Genomic DNA, 23,023 nt, shown 5'->3' with positions numbered 1-23,023 from the left:
GAAGTTTCAACCTGCATGTTTGCAGTTCCTGGAGACGTTAAGTTGAGCAGCAGGAGTTCAACTAAAAAAAAATTTAAAAATCCAAGTGTTTTTGAGACAAGTTGTTCCTATTATTTACACAGGCTCAGAAAGTCAGAAGGGAATAAATGCTGTAGTATAACTGCAGGACTTAGTTTCAAATGCAAATGCTCATTGAAAAACCCAGAGTAAAGGAGAAACATCAAAAGTCATTACGTATTTATATTATGTTAACTGCTAGAATGTTTTACCGAAGACAGTGGTACTAGCAATATAAATGAGACTAATACAAGGAAAAAGTAAGTTTCTCAACAAAGAGAGAAGATATCAACTTGTTTAATTTGAAAATATTTTCTTTCAGTTAACAGAACAGAAAGATATGGCTTGATCAAGTTATTTTTAAGAAAATGAGTCCTACATATGATAATCTCCAAAGAAGAAAAATTCCTGACAGATCATTCACACTTTGGATCAGTCTACCAGGAAGAAGGAGGGGAAAAAAGAGTTCCTATCTGTCACTTTTGACAATGGTGCATTCTGCAACACTCCAAAAACAAGTTCTATGTATATTTTAATGTATCCTAGACTAAGTCAACCTTAAAAGATTTACCAATCTGAAAATTAACATCTGAGATGAGGTTCTTAAAGTATTCTTTATTAATATCATTAGAAGTTGCAGAAACAACTTTCTTGTAATATAAAGGCACAGGGAGACAGTTTTGATAAAATATTCCAATCAAACAGTAACTTACAGTACAAAAGGACAATTGTAATGCACATACAAACCCCAAACATCTCATTCAAAAATATTTCACCGTGTTCATCAATAATAATGGGCAATGACTAAAAATATAAACTGTTATTATACAATAAATATCTGATAGGTGCAAACGGAACAAGATTTATTGCTCTCCACAATGTTTTTCCCTGTAGTGTTGTTGTTTTTTGTTTTTTTTTTAAAGTCCAAATTCCTTTCATAATTGGCTTTAGTAACTTATTTCTGAGGGAACTAAACCCCAAACCAAATCTGATAGGACATTCTGACAGTTACAGAACTGCCTCGCATAGTAACCAGAACTGGCAGTGTTTGTTTCTTTTACAACTTTAACAATCATACTCCACTCACTCATTGGGAAATGTGGTAGATGTTTAAAAATCAACTTTAGTGATAAGTCAAGGCTTTTATGGTAGGATAGTATTATCTAGTCTGAGTATGAAATCTATTTTCTTCAAATAAGGGGATTTCATGATGAAAAATAACATGAACCTTGTCTGACAGCTTGTGCCAGAGCAAGCATGTAAAACCATTTTCAAATGAGGGGAGGGGAGAAATGAAAATTAAAAGCTGCATTGGGCATTCTAACTTCAGAAAACGAGACAAGGGATTAGGAGCAAATTAGGACTACATAGGCAAAGATGACTTAAGGTAAGAATTTTGAATTCTAAAATATCCTTAATATAGTCATCTAAGAAACCAAAAAGCACTCTACATCTTTATATGGCTCCACTTTTTGAGCTTTGAGAAAGAAGGGCCAGTCAGTGAGTTTGCCATTTTCCTCACCTTGCACTTGCAGCAATTTCATAAAGCAACAGCTTCCATCAGTCTTTTGATGCAGTATGAGAGGCATACTAACTTTGCTCTTGAAAGTAGCACATACTACCTTGCTCAGAATTCTTTTTAGCTTGTACAAAATATTGTTTTATACACACATTTAAGAAATATTAGTTTCCTTCATTACTGTTACAAGCAGTAATATGCATATGCATACATTTCCTAAGATTATCTTTTTAAGAATAAGACTTCAGGAAAATGAAGCATTATAGTAGTTGTAAAAAAAGAAAAAAAAAAAAAAGGGAAAAAAAAAAAAAGATGAGCAAGCTTTGAAGTGAGTTCTTGTAGCAGTAACAGAGGTTTTTATAAAAACTGTAATTTATGAGAACAACTCCAGAGTTACACAAACCTCAACAAGTCAATTTTAACTGCACAGGGAATAGTCAAACCTACTTCAAGAAAAGGTGTTTAGAGTGAATACAGCTTAATCAATTTAGCTGATAAACCAAAAGATGAATATTCAGTAAACTCCATTACACTTGAATTGGGAATGATGTATAACAAACTGCTAATTTCTAGACATTATTATTCAAATTAGGGGTTTCTTCTAGCATAAGCATAGTTTTAGAAGTACTTCAGAGAATAATCAAGGACCAATGAAATCTGAATTTTGAGAATTATTAGCTTCACTACAGTATAGCATTTTTTCTTTACTATTTGTTTAGAAACTAATAAACAAAACCATTTTCTTTGGTTTATGCTTAACTACACTGGACTAGTGAATTTTTCTTTTTAGTCAAGCTTCTATCCCCCATTTAAATTAATACAGATCTTTTTATTCTAGTCTCTCTCCAATTCTCAAATTATCTCTGTTAAAAATAAGCATTTGATCATACCATGATTTCCTGCTAAACAGTCATGTGTATATACTGGCATGAAGGGTAAAAGTTTTGTACAGTAATTACATTAAGTGATATTTCCAATGGCAGAACTACAAAAGACATCAAATGAATGTTAGTTCAAATGACATTTGAGTTTATGATGATCCTAAAAAAAAACCCCCATAATGTTTAAGCATAGTAAAATACAGTGTAAAACCCCTAAAATTAGACAGTAAACATGGGAATCCTGCACTCACAGTAGGAGTGTACTGCACAGCATTAACATGAAAGCCCGTTAAATTTGAAACAACGCAGACACCTAGATTTACCTGGATGTAAATGCCACTTCAAGGTGTTTAAACAAACACAAAAATGGAGACAAAGATGTCAGGAGAAAGGCCTTTAAAACAGGCCATCAGTCTAACTTGACTTTCCAAGTAAGAACATCAGCTTCACAAAACTGTGACACTAATGTTGTTTTACGTGAAGTACCCTTTGACACACAAACTGTCAATTAAGCTATCACAGTCTTTTTTGACCTGCTCCCTTTTAAATAGTTAGGGAGGAGAGTCAATAGTAGCTCAAGTTTTACTTCAATAAGTACCTTGTCTGTTTGCAAAGGAACAATGTAACACCATAAAATTATATTTTTATGGTATTTAGAAAACTGATAATCTAGGTTTGTTTTTTTTATTATTTTCTCTTTTTAATACATAAGTTCAAAACTTCATTTTCTGTGTGTCTTTGCAATAGTGTTTTAGCCAGTGTTGCAAAAAAATTTCACTGTGGACTACCTCACATTGTTACTCAATTGTGCAAGGTATTCACGCAGTTCTTTTGCAGCTTGGAATCTACCGTATCGCTTCTTTGGGTTGGCACACTCATCCAGCAAGGCCTCAAGTCGGCCATCTTTGGCAATTTCAGCTGGGGGGTCATGAAGTAGTCCTCCAGAAGTGCCACGCCACGTGGCATGTCTTGATAAAAGGTTCTGACAAATAGCATAGTAATTGTGGTCCACAGTGACACGAGCACAAAGAATCTCTTTTGAGAAGGACAGACAAGCTTCTTTATCACAGTCATCAAATTTGCTTTCATACCATACATCCCAGTTTTCAGGTTTATCTGTGAAATATAAGGAGACAGGAAAAAAAAATAAATGAGAGAGAGGAGGAAAGAGCATATATGTGTCTGAATACAAACAGAAGCTCAATACACAGCAAACTGGTAATATTTAAACTATAAACCACTTTGTTTAGATGAACTCTTAAATGTTCTAGTCTAAGATTGCATCTGACAGTTTGACATACCCTTCTGCTGAAACGGTTGTGGCAATATAAAAATTAAGGGAAAGAAAGAAAGCGGGTAAAATAGATAGCAAAGACAGGGAAGCAGAAAAAACAGCACACTAAATATATGAAATCTACATTCACACACATACCCAGAGGAAAAAAAAAAAAGTAGCACAAACAAGTACAAGAGAATGATCTGCAGCTGAAATTGAGAGAAAAACAAGCAAGCAACTTGATTTATTTTAGCAACATAGATTTGGTTTCTTCAGTTGCCCTGGGAACTAACACTGGCAAGTGGTCTACCAAAGAACAAAATAAACATTGCAAAGTAATTTACATAAACGTCTGAAACATTATCTTCCAACATCTTATTTTAGACAGGGTAGGAAATAAGAAGCGCGTATAAAAAAGCAGATGCATTACGTATAACCTCTGAAGAAAGAAAAAATTCAACAAAACAAATGGCATTTACGTACATGTATAAACCCTTCTTTATATATATTTTAAAAGTTATCAGAATTTGAAGGTGTAACTCATGGCCTTGTCACAAAGTTTTCTTTAACTTAAAAACTGGTTTACAGAAAATATACAATAATAATAATATGTAAAAGGTTACTAAGTGTGATCTCCTGAGTTCTTACTACTTTTTCTTAGAAAACTTTCATCTTAAGTTTCTAGATTATTGCCAGCTTTGAGAAGAGGTTCTTATCATGGAGTCTCTTTGTTTTGCAGATCTTTTTTAGCACTGTGATATATGAAGAAGAATTTATCTGTGTTTGGTAGTCTCTGAGCTGACTGTTGGTCTACTTATTTATGGTGCACTGCAAGCTGGTCTAGGAAAAAAAAGCGTACTGATGGATGACTGCTAAAACTATAAAAATACGGTGTAAGATTCGTACAATGAACAGCAAAAATCGAAAAAAAGCCAGCAACAAAGGAGAATGGAAAAAAAAGGACTTCAGCAAACTCAAATATGATATACCACACAGAGTATAATTAGATATCACTGTACAGTGCAATTGGACAGAATGTACATATTCAAGTATCTAAACTGGCATATTAATCACTCTAGACACTGTTTAATGAAACTTCCCAGAAGATTAATGAAATCAGTAATAAATGTCAAGTTTATACAAAGACTGAGAACTTTCTGGTGTCCTCATTTGTTTTCTGTGTTCTCGATTAATTGTTGGATTACAAATCACGCAGCAAAATCCTAGTTAGATCCAAATTAGTCTGAGAACTACAGACAACAGATGTAAGCATGGCACTTTCAGCATTCAGCTTCTGCAAGAAGCTACCTGCTCTTATTCTGTGTACACATCAATTTTTTCAGAGTTCATTTGGTCATCTTTGTGACTGTGCTCCACAAGTCAAAATCTTAAAATAATATTACTTAAGAGGGTGGAAAAAGAAAAAAAAAAAAAAAGTTTATTTGTGTGGCCCATAAGTACTAAAGTAAATGTGCTAGGTATCCAATACATCCAATACATTAAAAGGTTTTCTTGGTAGGCTCAGGTAATTTTAATCTAAGCTCCTTGAGAACGTATAATATAACCCCACACCACCAGAAAAAAAACCCAAAACATACTCCTTTGTAGAAAAGTGCATGGATACAAAATATAGTCTTAAAGTTAATTCAGCAGCACAGCATACTAAGTCTAGTTGCAAAAGCTTAAAAAAAAATCCATTCACCTAAAGCAAACTGAAATCACTTGGCCTATTGCCATGAACTTCTGCAGAATCTAAGGTTTCATGTTGAATGTCTCTAGCTCTTAGGTCTGTAAAGTTTTCCTTATAAGCTCAAAAGGAATATAAAGCCATGTAATGCCACTTTGTCAAACATCTCTCCTGCTGCCTCTGCTTTGAGCTTTTACAGTTGACAGGAAGATGAACGAATTTTCACTATTCCCATTTGGAAACAGCACTAAAATTACCCATTCCTTCTGTTCCATTATTACAGAGCACCAACCTGAACAACTAAAACAGAGGCAGGCTATGTAACTAAGGCAAAGTGGGCAGTAAGACTGCCTTGTCATTCACAGAAAACAGAATGCCAAGACTTCCGTCCTTACAGACATCTGGAAAAGACAAAAGGAACTTTTCTCTTTAGCTAAGGTAGACAAGTCAGTCAGCCAGCCCATCTATCTGTCCATCCATCTGTACAAAACCATCCAAACCCTCTCCTCCCACCTCCACCTCTCCATTTAAACAGGATTACAGAGATTAAAAGTATATGTAAATCAAGCTCAGGTAAACTCAACGCTTCGTAAAATTGACAAATTGGTCAAGTTAATTAGTAGTCTAATTGCAGAAGAAAGCTAATTAGTTTGTTAATTAGTAGTCTCATTATAAAGGCAACCAAATGGGTATTTAGCACTACACATACTTAAATATTGTACTTGCAGAGAAAGAAGCAAGAGACATGGGGTTAGGGGAGGGGAGAGAAGGAAGACACTTACTCTGTCTGATTAACCTTTTGTCTGCTACCAGAACGTTTTCTGCATCTACAATGATAACTTTCCCATCTCTTGGTCCAACTGCGAAGTTGTCAAAGCTGACATCAAGGAGGTAGAGTGCAAATTCAAAGTCATTATTTGTCAGCTGCTCAGCTATTTCCATTAATTGCCAGGCCAGATCCACTCGTTTCTCCCATGGTGCATTAAAGTAACTCCACAGCTCTTCTCCAACGTAATTGACAGCCACCATTCTTCCACATGCTCCTAAGTACTTTGCAAACGGCCAACCCTCATCAGATGGAAAACTCTGTATATAAAAAGATTTTTTAAAATTTTCATTAATACAAAACAGCTTAGATTTAAAAAGGCTGTTCATAAAATTTAGAAGAGACACCTGTAAATACCCATCAACACTACATTTCCATATACTTCTGAGTTTTGAAGGGGAAAAAACCCCCAACACAAAATGTATTTATGTGAGCAAGAGGCCTTGCTGGACTACTAAAGGGAAAGAGTTGGAGGACGTGAAATAATATACAACCCATATCTAGCTTTCCATGTACTATATATATATATATATATATATATATATATTTTCACATATATATACACATGCACAATTCCATCAACTATCTTTTTCTATTGGTGTTTTATACACATTTCTTCTACTAAGGCAAGTATACTTCCTACCAAGATAATTTTGCATCTGATACTTCTAATTAAGACCAACTCTTTTAACATCCTAAAGGAAAAAGTGACACCTCCTTCTCTCTAACGCCCCCCCCCCCTTCCCATTTTTCCCAGTTGACTGGATTTCTTTGAGAATCCTCTCACTTGAAGATCTCTCACAGAAAGGATTACAGAACAGATTAAGGTATAAAAGAAAGCTTAGCATTTCTTCTGCCTCTAGTACTCCTTAACAATCTATCTCCTGGATTAATTGCTACATACATACTCTCTCTGTTTATTACACACAGCCACATAACATTTTTATCAAAAGTAAAATCTGTCTCCAATATTAGCTTTCTTGGAAGTTAACATAAGAGCCTGAATAGCAATAACATACCACAAGCAATTAAAAACAAACAAACAAAAACCCAACACACCAGCATATTTCTCCTACTTCAGTTGTGCTGAATGTGTCCTAAGACTTCAATATGAAGACAAGCATTTAAAAGGTATCCTTCATACTATGCACCAGGAAGAAACCATAAAAATATTAAATTAAAAGGCCCCAAATGCATAGAAGTTCGTGCTCTTTAAGAATACAATGTACACTAATTTTAACAATTAGGAGATACCACTATATGCACATGCTTCTTCCTCAGGCACTACCTTGCTACTGTGTCACCAGAAGCAACTCATAATCAGTTCTGCCACAATGATGTAGCAAAGGTTTTACCACACTTGGGTTGAATGGCAGGGTCAGTTTCAGTCTGAATGAAGCTTTGTACCTCCTGGAATCCATGATGGCAGAAAACATTTATGGTACGTTGAGAAAAGAGATACTGGAAGGAAAACACATCATGTAGATCTGAACTACAAGACCAGTCAGGGAAGAGGTGCCCAGCACTCACCCATTTGTATATGTATCCCATTTAAAAAAAAAATAAATCAGAAAAGTTAGAGCACTTACATACCTAATCACCATAGCCTTAGAACCCATACCTCCCCTACAACAATCCTTAACTTTACCTATGTCTGCGTTTCCTTTGATAACAAAGTTTTGATAATTTTATCTTAAGCACTAGGCATCAGGTGACACTAAGCCAAGGTTAGAATACTGATTTTGGCCAGAAACACTAGAAGCTCCATAATACACAAGGAACTGCAAGCCACATCTACTCCCAAAAAATACTACTTATCCTTGAAATGCAAACAGCAAAGTTAAAACTATATTCAATTCACACACTAAGACTTCAAATTTAGTATTAAAAAAGCCCTGAAAAAACAAAATAATTTGCTTAGATCACAACAGTCAATAATGTAAATCATCAATACACACTCCAACCTTTACTCACAAAACTTGCTTGCATATTTCACTAGTCATTTTCTGTGTACGCATGCTCCCATGTCAGGAACCAAGTTTCATTAAAAAGACTACTAACAGACCTCTGACCCAAAAGGTCATTGGATCAATGAATCCTCTAGCAATATCCAAAAAGAAAATTCTTATAGTTGCCTTCTCTACCTTTTAAAAGATGCTGCTGGTAAACACACAGGAAGAAAAAGTGAAACAGGAACACTTGCTCAGCAGTGCAACAAGAGGTTGCTCGTGCTTCAGGAGGTAAAAAACAAAATCCTGTGGAGAGATTTTTTCCACCTACCAAGTTATTTCACTACAAAACTGGAACCTTAGTTACAGAATTTTTAAGTACAAATGGTAGTAATGAAAAGGTTTGCTAAATCACATCAAAGCCTCTGGGAAACACAAGCGCTTCCACAGTGCAACTTCTCCCATCAACTCATAGGAATTGTAGCTGCCTTTCTTACCCATTCTGAATCATTATATGAAGAAGTACAAAACTATACAGAGGTGACTAGGAAAAAGGAACAGTTATTATTGAAAGTCCAGATGATACTTCCTCCACACCCCCCCCCCCAAAAAAAAGGTAAAGAAAAGGTTTGGGCATTCCTTTCCATTTCTATGTCACTGATACTGGAGATGATCGCTCTAACACTCCATATGGCTCTCACCAGAGTCTCCAGCCCAGCAAACCAGTTCATCTACCTACAGCACACTCATTTCCACCCTTCCTGTAAAGGCCTTTCACACAGAGAGAGGATTCAGGATCAAAGTTTCTGCTCTGGAAGCATGCTCCTTGCCAACTTCTATGCTAAGTGACTCCGAGCCCTTCCTTGTTTTGATAATGTCAAGTAAGGATCATTTATATATCTTATTCCAAAAATATACCTATCAAATAAGAAGGAATCAATGTACTTCTGATCACATGGCAGGGGAGAACCCGAAATGCTTAATCCTCCAGCATAAGGGAAGCCTTTACTAAATTTTTGTTTTCATAAAGTTAAGTACAGAAAAGCTTAAGGCAAGTATTATTACCAAAACCATAAAATACTTAACAGAAGGTAGCATCAGAGCATACAAGAAAACCATTTTAAGATTTCCATTCTGAATACAAGCCTTATGATGTTAGGACACGCTGTTTAATGTTACCTAGCTACTGTCATCAAGAAGATGAGCTTTCTAGCTTGCACAAATGAAAAATGCCCACTTTCACATTTAGTGGCTTTTGTTAAAAGGGCATGACTGAACAGTCATTAAAACACTTTTTGTTTGATAGAATTAAAGCACTTAATGAAATGTTATGAAGGCCCTAGCTGAGCCCATATCTAAAATGAAGGCTGAGCATCAGGTTAACTAGCTTCCAGCAGTCCTTGCTTGGAACACTTAAGAACATCACAATTTGTTCACCTACAGTTTTAAAATTGTTTAATATTTTAAACATAATTTGGGGACAGTAAAAATACTAATTTGTTTATGTGGTAACACTGTTTGATAATGGGATCCTACTGGAAGCTGAGCATCCATCCCAGACTACTCTGGCTCAAGATGTCCTCTATGGAATTTTCAAGGACTCTTCAAAGTTTCTACATAGCAAATCTTGTCTATATAGTACATGTGAAGAAATTAAAATAATAATTAATACATATATTGTTGACATATTTGACATCCTTTTTTTAGATGCAAAAGCCTCTAATATGGCAAGTGTAGAAGACAATTTTCGGGGAAATAACTGTGTTTACAATTGCAAAGAAGAACCTTTCTTTGTTGGTCAAAAGGACATCAGACCCATATTAATAACAGAATAGGCTCAAAGTTTTTGGGGTGCCTAAGTGTCTGGACTTCCACTCTAGTTTGATGACCTGATCCACCCACATAAGCAAATCTGGTCATGAAAAATCCTGAGGATGATACAGAACTAATTTGATGGTTTTGAGACCAGTATGGTATTTTCAAGCTGTGATACCATATAATTGAGCAGAACTAAATCTCTCTCACTAACTAAATCTACTATATATAAGGATGACATTATCCAGTCTTCAGGGTTTTTTATCTGTAGGCTTCAGGGCAGTTTATGAAGGTGGTAAGTATGGGCAAATATCCACTAGTTCAGGGCAAGTCAATTGATACATTCCACAGTTAAGAAGATGGCTGGGGTTTTTTTTTGCTTGTTTTGTGGTTAGCGAAATAACCTTCCAACAAGTTAAGTGTGTCCTAATTCAGTGTTCCTTACTTATTCTACAAACAGACCAATATAATGAAAACTCATGCCTGTGGCATCAATAAATGCCACCAAAATGAGATTTCATGCACATTTATCATTACTGTATTCAATCTTGGATCAAAACAAACCAAAAAGCAAACCACTATTGTCCATCAAATGAAATTAGTTATTTACAAAGTAACACATAATTTCACTCAAAAAGAAGCAAGCAGGAGTTGGTGCTAAGGCATAACCTCCAGAGAACTCTGGGCAAGCAAAAATTTTTCATTCCGGTGAGAGGGATCAAGGGGCATATGGAAAAATTCAGAATATGGCCTACCAGTATCTAACAGGAAAAAGCCATACAGCTTATTATTAGGTAAGTCTGAATGTGCGTACCTATCAGTCCTGTACCCATGCAAGTCTACTTTACCCATATCTTATAAACCCAAATTTATACTGGAGAAAATGTACCTGATTACATTTTCTGGTAAACACAGGTTTAACTAATTTCACCAAATGTGCATAACATTTTTGTATCGCTGCATTTTATCAGCACTCAATGCAACACATTCAATTGCTACAGCAATAATGCCTAAATATTTTTATGTAAGTATGACTTTGGACCACCCCACTCCTTTTCTCTTCCACCCCTCTTCTTTCCTATATTCCAGTCCTGCTCCGCTTATGCCTTTGTCTCCCCTTCCAAATACAAATTAAACTACAAACAGTTGAACCTGGCAAAGGCCATACTACCATTGGAAGCAAAAGTGTCCATCCCTCCCAGTACATCAAGCACACTCATTTCACTCCCCTCCTTCATGTCAACAGGAAAGCAATGCAGCTGGTACTTGCTGGGCTGGTGTTCAGTTGGATGAGTAGCCTGATACAGCTTATCACATCACCACATCATGTTACTACTGACAAAAGGAAGGGAGAAGGCCTGAATAGCCAGGTGCAGAAGAGAGGAAAGGACCTAAGAAGAACTTTGCTTTCCAGCAGCAGCAGGGATTTATGTAATGGATTAAACTGATTTTGGAAGTACAGCGTTAGTCACAATAGTACACTGATCTTCAAAACACATCTATTATGCTTCCTGCACTGTGTACGCTGAATTTCATTTCACACAAGAAATACTAGGAGCAGTTTGGTTTATTAAGAAGTGAACAGCCCAAACATTACTAGTAAAATATCTGCATGCCATACGGTAACACAGATATATTTATAACTCTGTGGCAATAAAAAGATCTTTTGACAACAGGAGTGCAGGGAATCCTGCCAACATCTGCACATGTACAAACAACATCTCTGTTTTGGCTCCCTTCCAACTGGCATGTAATAGCCGCATCTACACTTCATTACCCAAGTCAGTAGCCGAAGAAGGGGATAAAAATATGTACAAGTGCCTCATTCAGCAGTTTTATATTCACTAGGTGAATTTGACAAGAATATTAATTGAAGCGCAGATCTGTTGTCTTTGCAAGCTGAGATTTGTAAATTTTTGTACTATTCTATTTTGAAAGCATCTTTCTAGATGAAATTGCAGCTAACAACATGAGGATTCTTTTTTTCATGTATTAAAATTTTGAAAGCCAGTAAGACATGAACACAAATTTGTACGGTCATTAAACATGTTTTCCATGAACAAGTTGCATTTAGAAACAAAAAGCTTAGTCAATCGCTGCCAAAAATCTCAGATTTCTGTGGAGTAATGCATAACATTATTTTAGCTTCTATTTTCATTCTCAAATTATTAGTAGTATAAATATTTAATTATATTTGAATATATAATTTTGTATTTGAATACACTATTTGAAGACTTAAAAATGTGCATTTGACAGTTAAGATAAAAAGTAAGCTCTCGTTCAAAACCAGAAACAGCTATCCAACAAAAGAATCTGCAATTCTGATGCACCCACTCACATTTTATCTGGGAATATACACAAAAATGCCATGCAAACCATAGACAATTAAGCTCTTTAAAGTGTTTTAAAATATAGTAATGCATATAAAAAACTACAAACAGGTAGCTTAGTAAGTTTTCTCTCATTAAAGTTAACTTTCTCTATTCACAGAGAAATATGTATAATCTTCTAAACAGATAGATGGAAAACAGTAAATATGACAAAAACTTCTGCTACCTCCATTCTCCATGACTTATACATTAAAAAAAAATTTTAGTTGCCCTAATTAGCGTAGCTACAAGATATCTCTCTAAGCAAGGCTTAAAAACCTAAGCAAAACCCTGTCAAAGGGACAAAGGACATTTTGTTCCTGAAAGAATAACACTGCATTTGTGTCTTTAAAAAAAATAAATACACTGTAGTCTCAGAATAAATATTGAGAATTAATAGGGTGAATTTATCATTTCACTGAAGCATAAAACACACTATCAGTGCATTTGTCTTTTTCACTTCCATCTGTCTAAACATGAGAAGATACACAAATCTACCACTGGTTTGAATGTTCAGAGCTGTGAATTAGATCATGCAGTGAAGACTCACCAGCTTGAAGCTGATAAGGCTTATTGTAGTCTGCAATAACACAAATCCCCTTTGAATTAAACACTTAAAACAATATTAGTTTATCATAATCAAGCATATAATTCACCCCAATAATCAAGTCCAAAAAAGCCAAAACAGTTTAAGCAACAACTGACATCTTCGAGCTACTGTTCCACTGCACTGTTAAAAAAATATGCTTATCATTTTCAAAACTACTCTAGAAGATGCTACATGTCACAACCAATTTTTGTATAAAGCAAGTTCCATCTAAAAAACAAACTAAGACCTAAATCTTAAACATGATGAAATTAAAAAAACACATGCAAAACAGAGTGGGGACTTCTCTCCCTAGTCCTTATGACCCTGAAGAACTTCATGGCAAAATTACACCCTTTGTGACGCCTTCACTAAAATCACCCAACTAAACTGTGTTTGCCCAGGCACAAACTGGCATGGCAAGTAGAATTTAAATAATAATACACTTTTCCTCAAAAGGAAAAAAAATAGTTCTCTCACACACAGTACTGTTCATTCTCCAGTGTAAACAGAAGTAGCACCTTGTGTTAGTCACTAAGGCAAATAAGTAAAGCTCTGGAACCACGAAGAGCTAGAGATCACATTTTACAATGCAACTTTTCAGATCAAAGAAGGTTAAAAAGCATGGTCTAAACACAGATGCCTTCTTTTGTCAGGAATTGATCTGCATTCTAGAAGACATGTATTTAAATGTATCTGTGAATGCTAGTGAGTATAATGAAAACAATTTCATTCTCAACTATATGGCAAATCATTTGACATTCAACTAAAACTCCCACTGAAGTTACGCATATACATATATATATAAATAAAGCCTACATGCACACAGACTGAAGACTGGATTTCATTGAATATTCCAAATATTAGTGTTCCCATTGAAACTACGTTTATTTGACTTTCGTTCAGTTTTATTACGTTTCAACCAGTTACTACATACAATTCATGCCAACAAGAGGTATATATCAGGCTTAATTGACACAGTATAGGACAAAAATACACGGACAACTCTAAACACTCAGACGTTGCTCAATTATTAAGCTGAACACTTGAACTGCAAAAGTTATATTTCACAATGTTAGAAGAGGTATGTCATTTCTCCAAACAAATTAATGAATAATGATTAAACACAAGAACCATAGTAAAGAAAATTTAATTTTGTATTGGTTGTTACCTGTTCAAATTAGTTTGTAGTTCATAAAAGTTTGTTCAGATCAAATCTGCAACAGATGAAAATGATCATTATCTACTTCTTAACAGTTATGAGTCTGGAATATATCACTATAAACAAGTCCTAGCAGACATGGCCTACTCCCATTTCTGAAAGTTAAATTGCAAAATTAAAGAGACTAAAACTCAATTACTTAATTCAAGTAAGTAAAACACGGCTCCCCCTCTACATCAGACATACCAGAAGAAAATGGACAACATTGGTATTTCAAGGTTTGCAATGTTGGGTAACACATTTTTGTGTGTGTGTTACGGAAAACTGCTAAGAGTTACAATTTTTCAGGAGGATTTCTATTTACGTCTGTATAGTGATTTCTCACTTCAATAATTTTAGACTATTCTAAAACATTCCTTATACTTTACTTGCATATCTTCACTTTAAGAAAGTTTCACCAGAAAGAAGGATGAAAATAGTTTGATCATTTAATTAAACATAATTAAATATGGTAACATGACAAGTATGAGCCAATTCTGGCCTAGTATGTATACTCATATGTCACTGCAAAAAAACAACTCTTCAATTTTCAATACAATCAAATCAGTGGAATATTCTGGTAACATGAGGCTATTCAATTTTAATTCAACAAAACAATCATTTTTCATTTCTTTTTTAATATATGCACAATGGAAATTCAAGGACAGACAATAAACTCATCTCCTTTCTCCACAATACTTAGAAGTATGTAAAACAGGAATCAAGAAAGACTAAAGCCTCACTCTTTAACACCTAAAATTTAAATGCTTTGCTTTCTGAATTATCTTTTCTGCAGGTGTCAGTTGACTGATTTGTGTGAAAAAGAATTTTAAGAAAAGTTAAGACCTGAAAAGAAGAAAAAAAAGAAATCAATTTACCCATAAAGTAGCACTTGTAGAGACATTTCTTAAGCTTAGTTTATGTTTAGTGCAAAAAGAAAAAATAGCTTTCAAACAAAAAAAACAGTCCAACTGCATGGGAGTAATTGGGGGGAGGGGGGGGGGGCGGCAGGAAGTCATGATTTATAATCATCTGCAGCGGACTACAGTGAATCTTTAAAATGAAATAATATAGGAAATTGCTGATAATCAAAAAGCCTCAAAACAACTGGAGATAACATGACTAGTAACAACTGGTCTCAAACTAGGTTTTAACTTTTTCATAAAGATCAGAGGGAAATATTCAACATTTAAAAATACTACCCACTAAATACTATTCAGTATGTCAAAATACTATTCAGTATGTCAAAATGCCAGTATCTGTGTGAGCCAGGACTTAAATAATAGAAGTCCACTAGAGGACATATCAGGTAGTGCAGGTAACTGCCTGAAACCCACTCCTTGGTATTTAGCATAGGAATTATGTATCAAAAACACCAAATTGAGTAATGAATAAAGTTTAAAAGGCACCCAGTATTAAAACTGGATGGCATTCTACCAATGTATTTAGGATCAAACTACAGAAAATAACCTCTGACTAGAATAGTGTCTATGATACAAAAGGAAAAGAGAAATCCCAGGCAAGAAAAGTTGCCCATTTACTTCTTACTGAGTTATGTATGGATCAGCAAAATAATTCTGTAAAACATTTGGCTAAATTGCTACTTTGAGTGAATTCAGTGCAAGAGATTGTTTCAAAGAGATCACAGTTAATGTTTTAATATATGTTTACCAGATGTCGATTATAGTTCTTTCCGTACCAAAACCAAACAGAAACCCCAATGATGACATGAAGAGAACTAGAAGAATTTTAGGTTATGTGGCAACAGACTGTTCATGCAGAGTAATTATACTAGGAATAGAGACACAGCTGTTGGGTTTGGGGGGGGGGGGGGGAAGGGGTTCCCCCACAAGATATAACAATGATCAGAAGTTGTGAGAAGAATAGAGCCATTAAGTATTTAGAAGGCTAAATACAGATCTGAGGGAAGTGCAATGATTTACACAATCTATTAAAAAATGCAGAAATACTGCTATTTTCCACATAGGTATTGGAATTTTTCTCAGAGTCAGAAAAATAAAAGTCTTTGAGACTTGTAATTTACATAAAACATACAAATGTTCACCATCATTCTTTGAAGAATCTCCGTTTTAAACAGGTTGTTAAAAGCTACAGCTCGAGACGAAGTTGCATTAATGCACGCTGGATATAATTCATAGACATTTTCTATAGTTTGAAAAAAACCCTACATTACTTGCAGGCATTTTATTTAGTTTTATTTTAATAGCAAAGCCTGTGTGCACACTTCAAGTTTGCTTTGAAAACAAAGCAAATGCACTGTCATTTTAATAGTGCATCTGGTAGTACTGTACACCAATACAATAACCAGCACGAAGGCAAGACTGAGTATTGCAAAACAAGCTCTAGATGCATTTTTGCCACAACAATTTGTAGAACCTGTGTTTCAGTTTTGCCGGGACAGATGTAAACTGTCTTTTCAGCTAACCGTAAGACCTTAGGAGAAATACAAGCACTTTAGTGAAAAACACAATTTTCTTACCTAGAAACAATTTCTTACTTCTGCAGTAGTGAGTTATAATGTAGTTTCCCCAGAACAAGGAATTCTCTGCTTTGCCCTGTTTTTTAGGTGTTGTTGGTTTGGAGTGGTTTTTTTCATGTTTAAATACAAAACTTAAAACTTTGCCACAGGCCTTCATGTGTTGGACAATTCATGGTTGCATACCATGGCTCACAGCATGGCAGCGATGGGTGGCCCAATGACAGTAGCTCAAAAACTGTTAAGAGTCAGCCACAGTGGCTCTAAACAGGAAATCTGGAGGCTGATGGAGATCAGTGTAGGAGCTCTATGAAAAATAAGATGTATGTCTAAAGAAAGCTTAACTATTTCCGCAAATCTTTCTGTTGAATTGATGTGGTTTTGAAAAAACCTTGTTAGGAATTGGGGGCTGGGGGAGAAGAAGAATTTGCATATTTGCATAAGTGTCAAAGACTGAACAATCTTAGCCTCTATGGAAATTAACAGTAGGCAGCAAACATTTTTGGTTCTGTAACAGTAAGTTTATGTTTCTATTTGCCAGTGAAGATAAAAATTAATCATGCTACTTCATAAAGTTCAATAACGTCCATTATCTGAGTGCATGTCATGGTTAAAAAAATGAAGAAAGTTTCTCCACTGCAGTTATTTTTAAAAGACAAACTAGAAGGTGGGTGGTTTATAAACAGTCATAGGATGAGGCTAAATCTACTTTACTTACATCCATGCTGGTTCTATGAATTCTGCAAGAAGTGAATATTCATACTACACTCAGTTGGTAATCCAATTAATTTTTAAAATTTTGCTAATTTCTTCATAAGTGTCGTGGTTTAACCCCAGCCAGCAACTAAGCACCATGCAGCCGCTCACTCACTCACTCCCCCCATCCAGAGGGATGGGGGAGAAAATTGGGAAAAAAGAAGTAAAACTCCTGGGTTGAGATAAGAACGGTTTAATAGAACAGAAAAGAAGAAACTATTAATGATAATGATAACACTAATAAAATGACAACAGTAGTAATAAAAGGATTGGAATGTACAAATGATGTGCAGGGCAACAGCTCACCACCCGCCGACTGACACCCCGCCAGTCCCCGAGAAGCGATTCCCCCGCCCCCACTTCCCAGTTCCTATACTAGATGTGACATCCCATGGTATGGAATACACTGTTGGCCAGTTTGGGTCAGGTGCCCTGGCTGTGTCCTGTGCCAATTTCTCGTGCCCTGGCTGAGCATGAGAAGCTGAAAAATCCTTGACTATGGTCTAAACACTACTGAGCAACAACTGAAAACATCAGTGTTACTAACATTCTTCGCATGCTGAACTCAAAACATAGCACTGTCCCAGCTACTAGGAAGACAGTTAACTCTATCCCAGCTGAAACCAGGACAACAAGGCAACTTTGGCCAACCTATCTTCGCAAGTGTTTGATGCACATAGTCACCATATTCAGTTACGAATCAGATGCCATACACAGATCCTATCCTCTAGGTGATTCCTATTTAAAATATTCTGGTTTCCATTCAATGAGTTGAAGGGTACAGCAGCAAGTTTTGTTGTTGCTTTTGTCTGAATAAGCTGTTAATGTTTATATAAAATATTGGTTTAGATGTAGGAAATTTTGATTACAGATCAGAACCTATTTTACTAAAAAGTATTTGCCTTTATTGCAGAAAAGGACTATCAGAAAGAAGAAGGAAAAAACCAAACCTATCAGAAGTTAAACATTTATACTCCAAGTTAAATAATTCTTTCCTCAACCCTTGCATGTAGGTTGTTTCATTCAAATGTGAATTCAGATAAAAAGTGTGAGAGGATTTAATTACTGGCTAGTTTAGCAAGATTTTACAAAAGTAAAAATAATATTTTAATACCCAGAAAATATGTAAACTGTACCAAATAATAATGCAGCTATCCCTCCATTTGCTTCATGAAATAAAATGGCAAAAGGGGCTAAACTATTGACTGAGTACACCTATGCAATTGTTTAACAAATGCAGATAAAGAAGGTTAACAAGAAGGCTGTAAAAAATACAAGTATTGAGTTAGGATTACAGTAAATAATCTATACAAAACTGTGCTGTCTTCTTAATACTGTTCAGAGACTTGTAACAAAACTGTATCATGCTATGGGTTAAAGCCCCACCTGAAAACTTCCTACAGCAAAAGCTGTGAGTCAGTTGTGAGGATATGCAGCCTGTAAACAACGCCACTTTCACAATAATCCATACTCCAAATAGGCTTCAAGCTAAAATCCCAATCGCTGGTAAGAAGTCTTATAATCCACAAATTACTAGCTCTAGTAGACGATTACAGTGAATTTGCTATTGTAAATCAAAGATCAACCTTAAATGCAGTGCCTATTTACATTTGGCTGCTCGTATAACTTAATTAAATAACACAGAACTTTAATGCACTGAACACTGAGAGTTTCGAAGTTATCTCTGCTTCTAAATCAAAACTGTTATTCATGACAATGTTTTAGACAGTCACAGTAGTGTTTCATGAAAAGCTCAAGGCTAAAAACTAACAATACTTTTCCTTGTGCCTTCCAGTGACAAACAGACAGCATCAGTTAAATGTATCATTTTTTTATTTATTTTATATTGAAATCTCATTCTTCACACGGCGTCATGGAGGTTTCCTTTCTTGGAAGCAGCTGATTTTTAGAACAAGCCTACAAGTCTCATTCCCATCCCAGTATCTGCCCTCATCAACACTGCAGAAACTCTACCATAGGATGTTTTACCTGTCTTATATATAAATACAAGCAAACTTCTCAGTAGTCAGTTATCACTTCTGGAAAGAAACTTCACCTTTCATAAAGAGTGCCTTGCATGTTGCTTTTGCAATAGCTGCATAACACAGAATTATTCATTCCTTACATGTTTCTCAGGTAGAGACTGAGAATGGAGTGGTATGTGACATGTTATGCAAATGGGAAGAGTTTATTCAGATTTATATATTTAAGATATTTCATTTCCAATTGAGGGAAGGTATTCAAACCTCCAGTACCCATTACCAAAGTTGTTGAATACTCTTCTGGAGAATACATTAAGAGTGTTTCAACACACAAAGCTGGCCTGAAGTTACTCAGAAATATTTTCCAGGATATGCCTATTCATTAAAATTTACAAGACTCTGCAAAACACTTCTGATCTGATAAGAGGTGACAGACAACTTTACCACACTCTGGACTGGTAAAGGCTGCCTCTCTTCCCACCAGTTTGACCTGCTCTGCTCTCAGCAGCACCTTCGCTAAGATAAATGGCAAGCAAAGTGCTTGTTAAGTTCACATCCCAAGATTTTCACCTTTCCAACATATTTGCTTGACAGCCTCAGGGCTCATCCACAGCTTATCAAGAAGCTGACAGGAGTCAAGGCTCTTAAATCAACCGGCGCTGCCCACTGCCTTTGATCCACCCCACAACAGTAAATGCTGCAACTGTGCCATATGCTTTGTCTGTAAAGAATACATTGGCCCCACAAATTACGAAGTAACATAAAGAGCTGTTTTCTGGCCATCTAGGTCTATGCTCAGTGTGCTGGAACCAGTGTTCAAAGCCAAAACTCTTAAGCTGTATGAAATGCAGCCAAAACAAATTGATTCTCAAAGAATTTCCAAATATACTCAGCAAAGCAAAGCAGTTTTTGATTTTCTTACTTAAGTGGAGTTCCCTTTTTCAACTGTGCTCAGGAGCAACTTTACGGCAAAATGGAAGAGACATACTGTACCCTAAGTCTGCTGCAAAGCAAACTGGAAATTTACTTCAAAAACAAAACCCAAGAGCTGTACATGGTGAGACTGAAGGGCAGAAGGCATACTACCCCAAAACGTATTTTTAATTAAGTAGAGTTCATAAATGCATTCCCTAGAAATTAATCAGTAGGTGAGTTTGCTGGAGGGCAAAGCCTGCAGCACTGCTTTTTGAGCATTAGATATTTCTTGGCCTCTCGCTAGAGAAACAGCAGTGATGCTTTCAAACGTATTGCAAATATTCTTTTTATCATGCATCAGATAAAGGCAAGGACAGTTCAGTAGTTAGACAAAAGGATTCCAAGTCCAAACTTACACAAAGGCACACGTGGAGTTCCCTTTATAGTGTTAAGAGTTAAAAAATACAAAGCTCCCAATCTAAACAGGTATGCAACAGAAGCAACTGAGTGGTGCCACAGAATAAAACAGCTTCCTACAAATTTTTCACCTAAAAATGTACATAACATGTTGAAGCACAAATTTCTGGTCTGCGCACACAACGAGTTCCACCTAATTAAAGGAAGTAAAACATGTAGCCGCTGAAAAGCGAATACAGTTCTTTTAATTGTCACTCCATTTTTTGGCTACGAAATGCCCACTTCTAATTTTTACCAGCAGAAAAAACAGTATTATATGTAGTTCACGTAAGAGTACGACGCAGCACGAGTCAGTTTTTGACAAGGAAAGCCCAATACCGTTACGGTAAAGTCTCTACTCACTGTCTATTAAACTAGACGCTGAGAAACTAATCACCACTTCCCATAGCTGCCTAGGAATATTATGTACTACGGGAGACGCCATAGGATTGAAGCCTAACGCTTAACCGTGAGAAAGGCATCTAGCCACCAGAAAGCATCTGCCTTACAGCATGCCACCCCGCCTTGCTTCCTGCGGAATAGATGCTTCCTTGCACCGCTTGCTACGGAACAGAGCGGCGAGCTCCCTGCCTAGATGAGAAAGGCAGGAAGGACGGAGAACGAGTGAAAGCCTTGAGGCACGGTAGCGCCGAGGAGGAAGACAAATCAGGAAAACGCACCAAGTCTCTGAGGAAGAAAGACAAACTGTGAGACCGAGTGAGATGAAGAAACGCCTCCTGCCCAGCGTGGGGCCCGGAGGCCCTCTCCTCAGCCCAGCCAGCCGGCATCTTTCCGCGAGAGTCCCTGGGAGGGCAAAGACCCAGGGGAAGACCCCAGCGTTTCGCCCCCGTTTCTGCGGCCAGCTTCCCAGGAGCCCGGCTCTCCCCTCGCCCAGAGGCGCAGCCGCGCGCCGGGCGCGGCGGAGACGCCGGCCACGGCGGGGGAGGAAGGGCCCCGGAGGGCGCTCGGCCGGGACGGGGCTTCTTCCAGCAAGGGCCCCGCCGCCGGCCCCTGCTCGGCCGGGGCACGCGCGGGCGGCCGTGCAGCACCACGGAGAGCAGGCGGGGGCGGGCGCCCACCCGGGCGCTGCCGGCCGGCGGGGCGGCCGGGCGCCGGCGGGCGCGCTTACCTGCAGCACCAGCGGCTCGGGGTTGAAGGCGAGGGTGATGAGGAGCTGCATGCGCTCCGAGTCCTTCAGGTTGCGCAGCAGGAAGCTGCCCGAGTCCTTGGTCTCGGCGTAGCGGCGGACCAGGCGGTCGAGCAGGCGCTGCGAGGGGCAGTGCACCAGGTCCGACCAGCCCTCCACGGCGTCGGGGGTGAGGAGCCGCACGTCGCCGTTGAGGCTGGCGAACTCGGTGGCGTGCAGGGCCTGGAGGAGGTCGCAGCGGCCCCTGCCGGTGGCGCGGCGGCAGATCTTGGTGTCGATGTCGGCCAGCTCCTGCGCGGAGCCGAGGCGCTTGAGGACGACGCGGCGGCTGCCCTCGCGGGGCTCCCCGTAGCGCGCGAAGTAGACGTTCTTGACGTTGAAGAAGTCGAAGAGGCGCAGGCGGCCCCAGCTCTCCAGCCGCAGCTGCCCGTTGAGGAACTTGCGGCACCAGCTGGTGCCCCAGCAGGCCGGGCACTTATTGAGCTGCAGGAAGCGCCGCTCCGACAGCTCGTTGCGCTGCAGCGAGGCCAGCAGCGAGTGCGTGTTCAGCACCAGCGCCGCCGCCAGGCTGCCCAGCACCGCCAGCTTCACGTAGCGGTACAGCCGCCCCAACTTCAGCGACACCAGCCGCAGCATCGTCCCGGGCAGGACCGGGCCGGGCCGGGCCGGGCCCCCCCCCGCCCTCCGCCGCGCTCGCTTCCCCGCCCCGGCCGCGCCGCAGCTCCGGCACCAATAAACTCTCCGCCTCGCCGCTCGCCCGATAAAAGGCAGCCAAGTTACTGAGGGGACGGCGGGGAGGGGGAGGGGAGGGGAGGGGGGGAGGTGCCAGCAGCCCGCCGGCCCGGGCGGCCCCGCCCCGGGGGAGGGGCACCGCCGCAGCCGCCGGTCCCGCCGCCGCGGAGGTGGGAGCGAGCCACCCCCCCCCCCCCTCCTCCTCCTCCTCCTCCTCCTCCGGAGGGGTCTCCTCCTCCTGCCGCTGCCCCCGCCCACCCCGGGAGGGGCCTCGCGCGAGGGCCGGCGGCCGCGACGGTTGGCTGCACGTGACGCGGCGCGGTCGCGTGCGGCCCCCGCCTCCTGGGCCGGAGGGAGGGGCCGCCACGCGCG

At 38.6% G+C, this 23,023-nt stretch overlaps 1 protein-coding gene across 2 annotated transcripts; it reads right to left on the bottom strand.

Moving 5' to 3' along the window:
- Positions 1-423: 423 nt before the first annotated feature.
- DIPK2A (divergent protein kinase domain 2A) lies at positions 424-22,689 on the bottom strand. 2 transcript variants are annotated; one of them, XM_049802901.1, is made up of 3 exons: positions 21,902-22,689; positions 6,203-6,506; positions 424-3,573 (listed from the first exon to the last, which is right to left on the bottom strand). In XM_049802901.1, exons 1-3 carry the CDS (start codon positions 22,553-22,555, stop codon positions 3,242-3,244), a joined length of 1,290 nt encoding a protein of 429 aa, XP_049658858.1. In that variant the 5' UTR covers positions 22,556-22,689; the 3' UTR covers positions 424-3,241. The 2 variants fall into 2 exon arrangements, with proteins under 2 accessions (XP_049658858.1, XP_049658860.1); XM_049802903.1 differs by lacking the exon at positions 21,902-22,689 and adding an exon at positions 14,137-15,033.
- Between the last annotated feature and the right edge of the window lie 334 nt (positions 22,690-23,023).

This window comes from Accipiter gentilis, chromosome 6 (genome assembly GCF_929443795.1).
Source record: "Accipiter gentilis chromosome 6, bAccGen1.1, whole genome shotgun sequence".
NCBI classification, from domain to species: domain Eukaryota; kingdom Metazoa; phylum Chordata; class Aves; order Accipitriformes; family Accipitridae; genus Astur; species Astur gentilis.
This window is presented reverse-complemented; position numbering and strand designations above follow the sequence as displayed.

What these genes read in the sequence shown, in the direction of transcription:
- DIPK2A (XM_049802901.1), bottom strand. Translation starts at nt 22,555, where the DNA reads ATGCTGCGGCTGGTGTCGCTGAAGTTGGGGCGGCTGTACCGCTACGTG. An exon ending in CCGAGCCGCTGGTGCTGCAG is followed by an intron (nt 6,507 to 21,901) that starts GTAAGCGCGCCC and finishes TTTTATATACAG; the next exon opens with AGTTTTCCATCTGATGAGGG. An exon ending in CAAAAGGTTAATCAGACAGA is followed by an intron (nt 3,574 to 6,202) that starts GTAAGTGTCTTC and finishes TATATTTCACAG; the next exon opens with ATAAACCTGAAAACTGGGAT.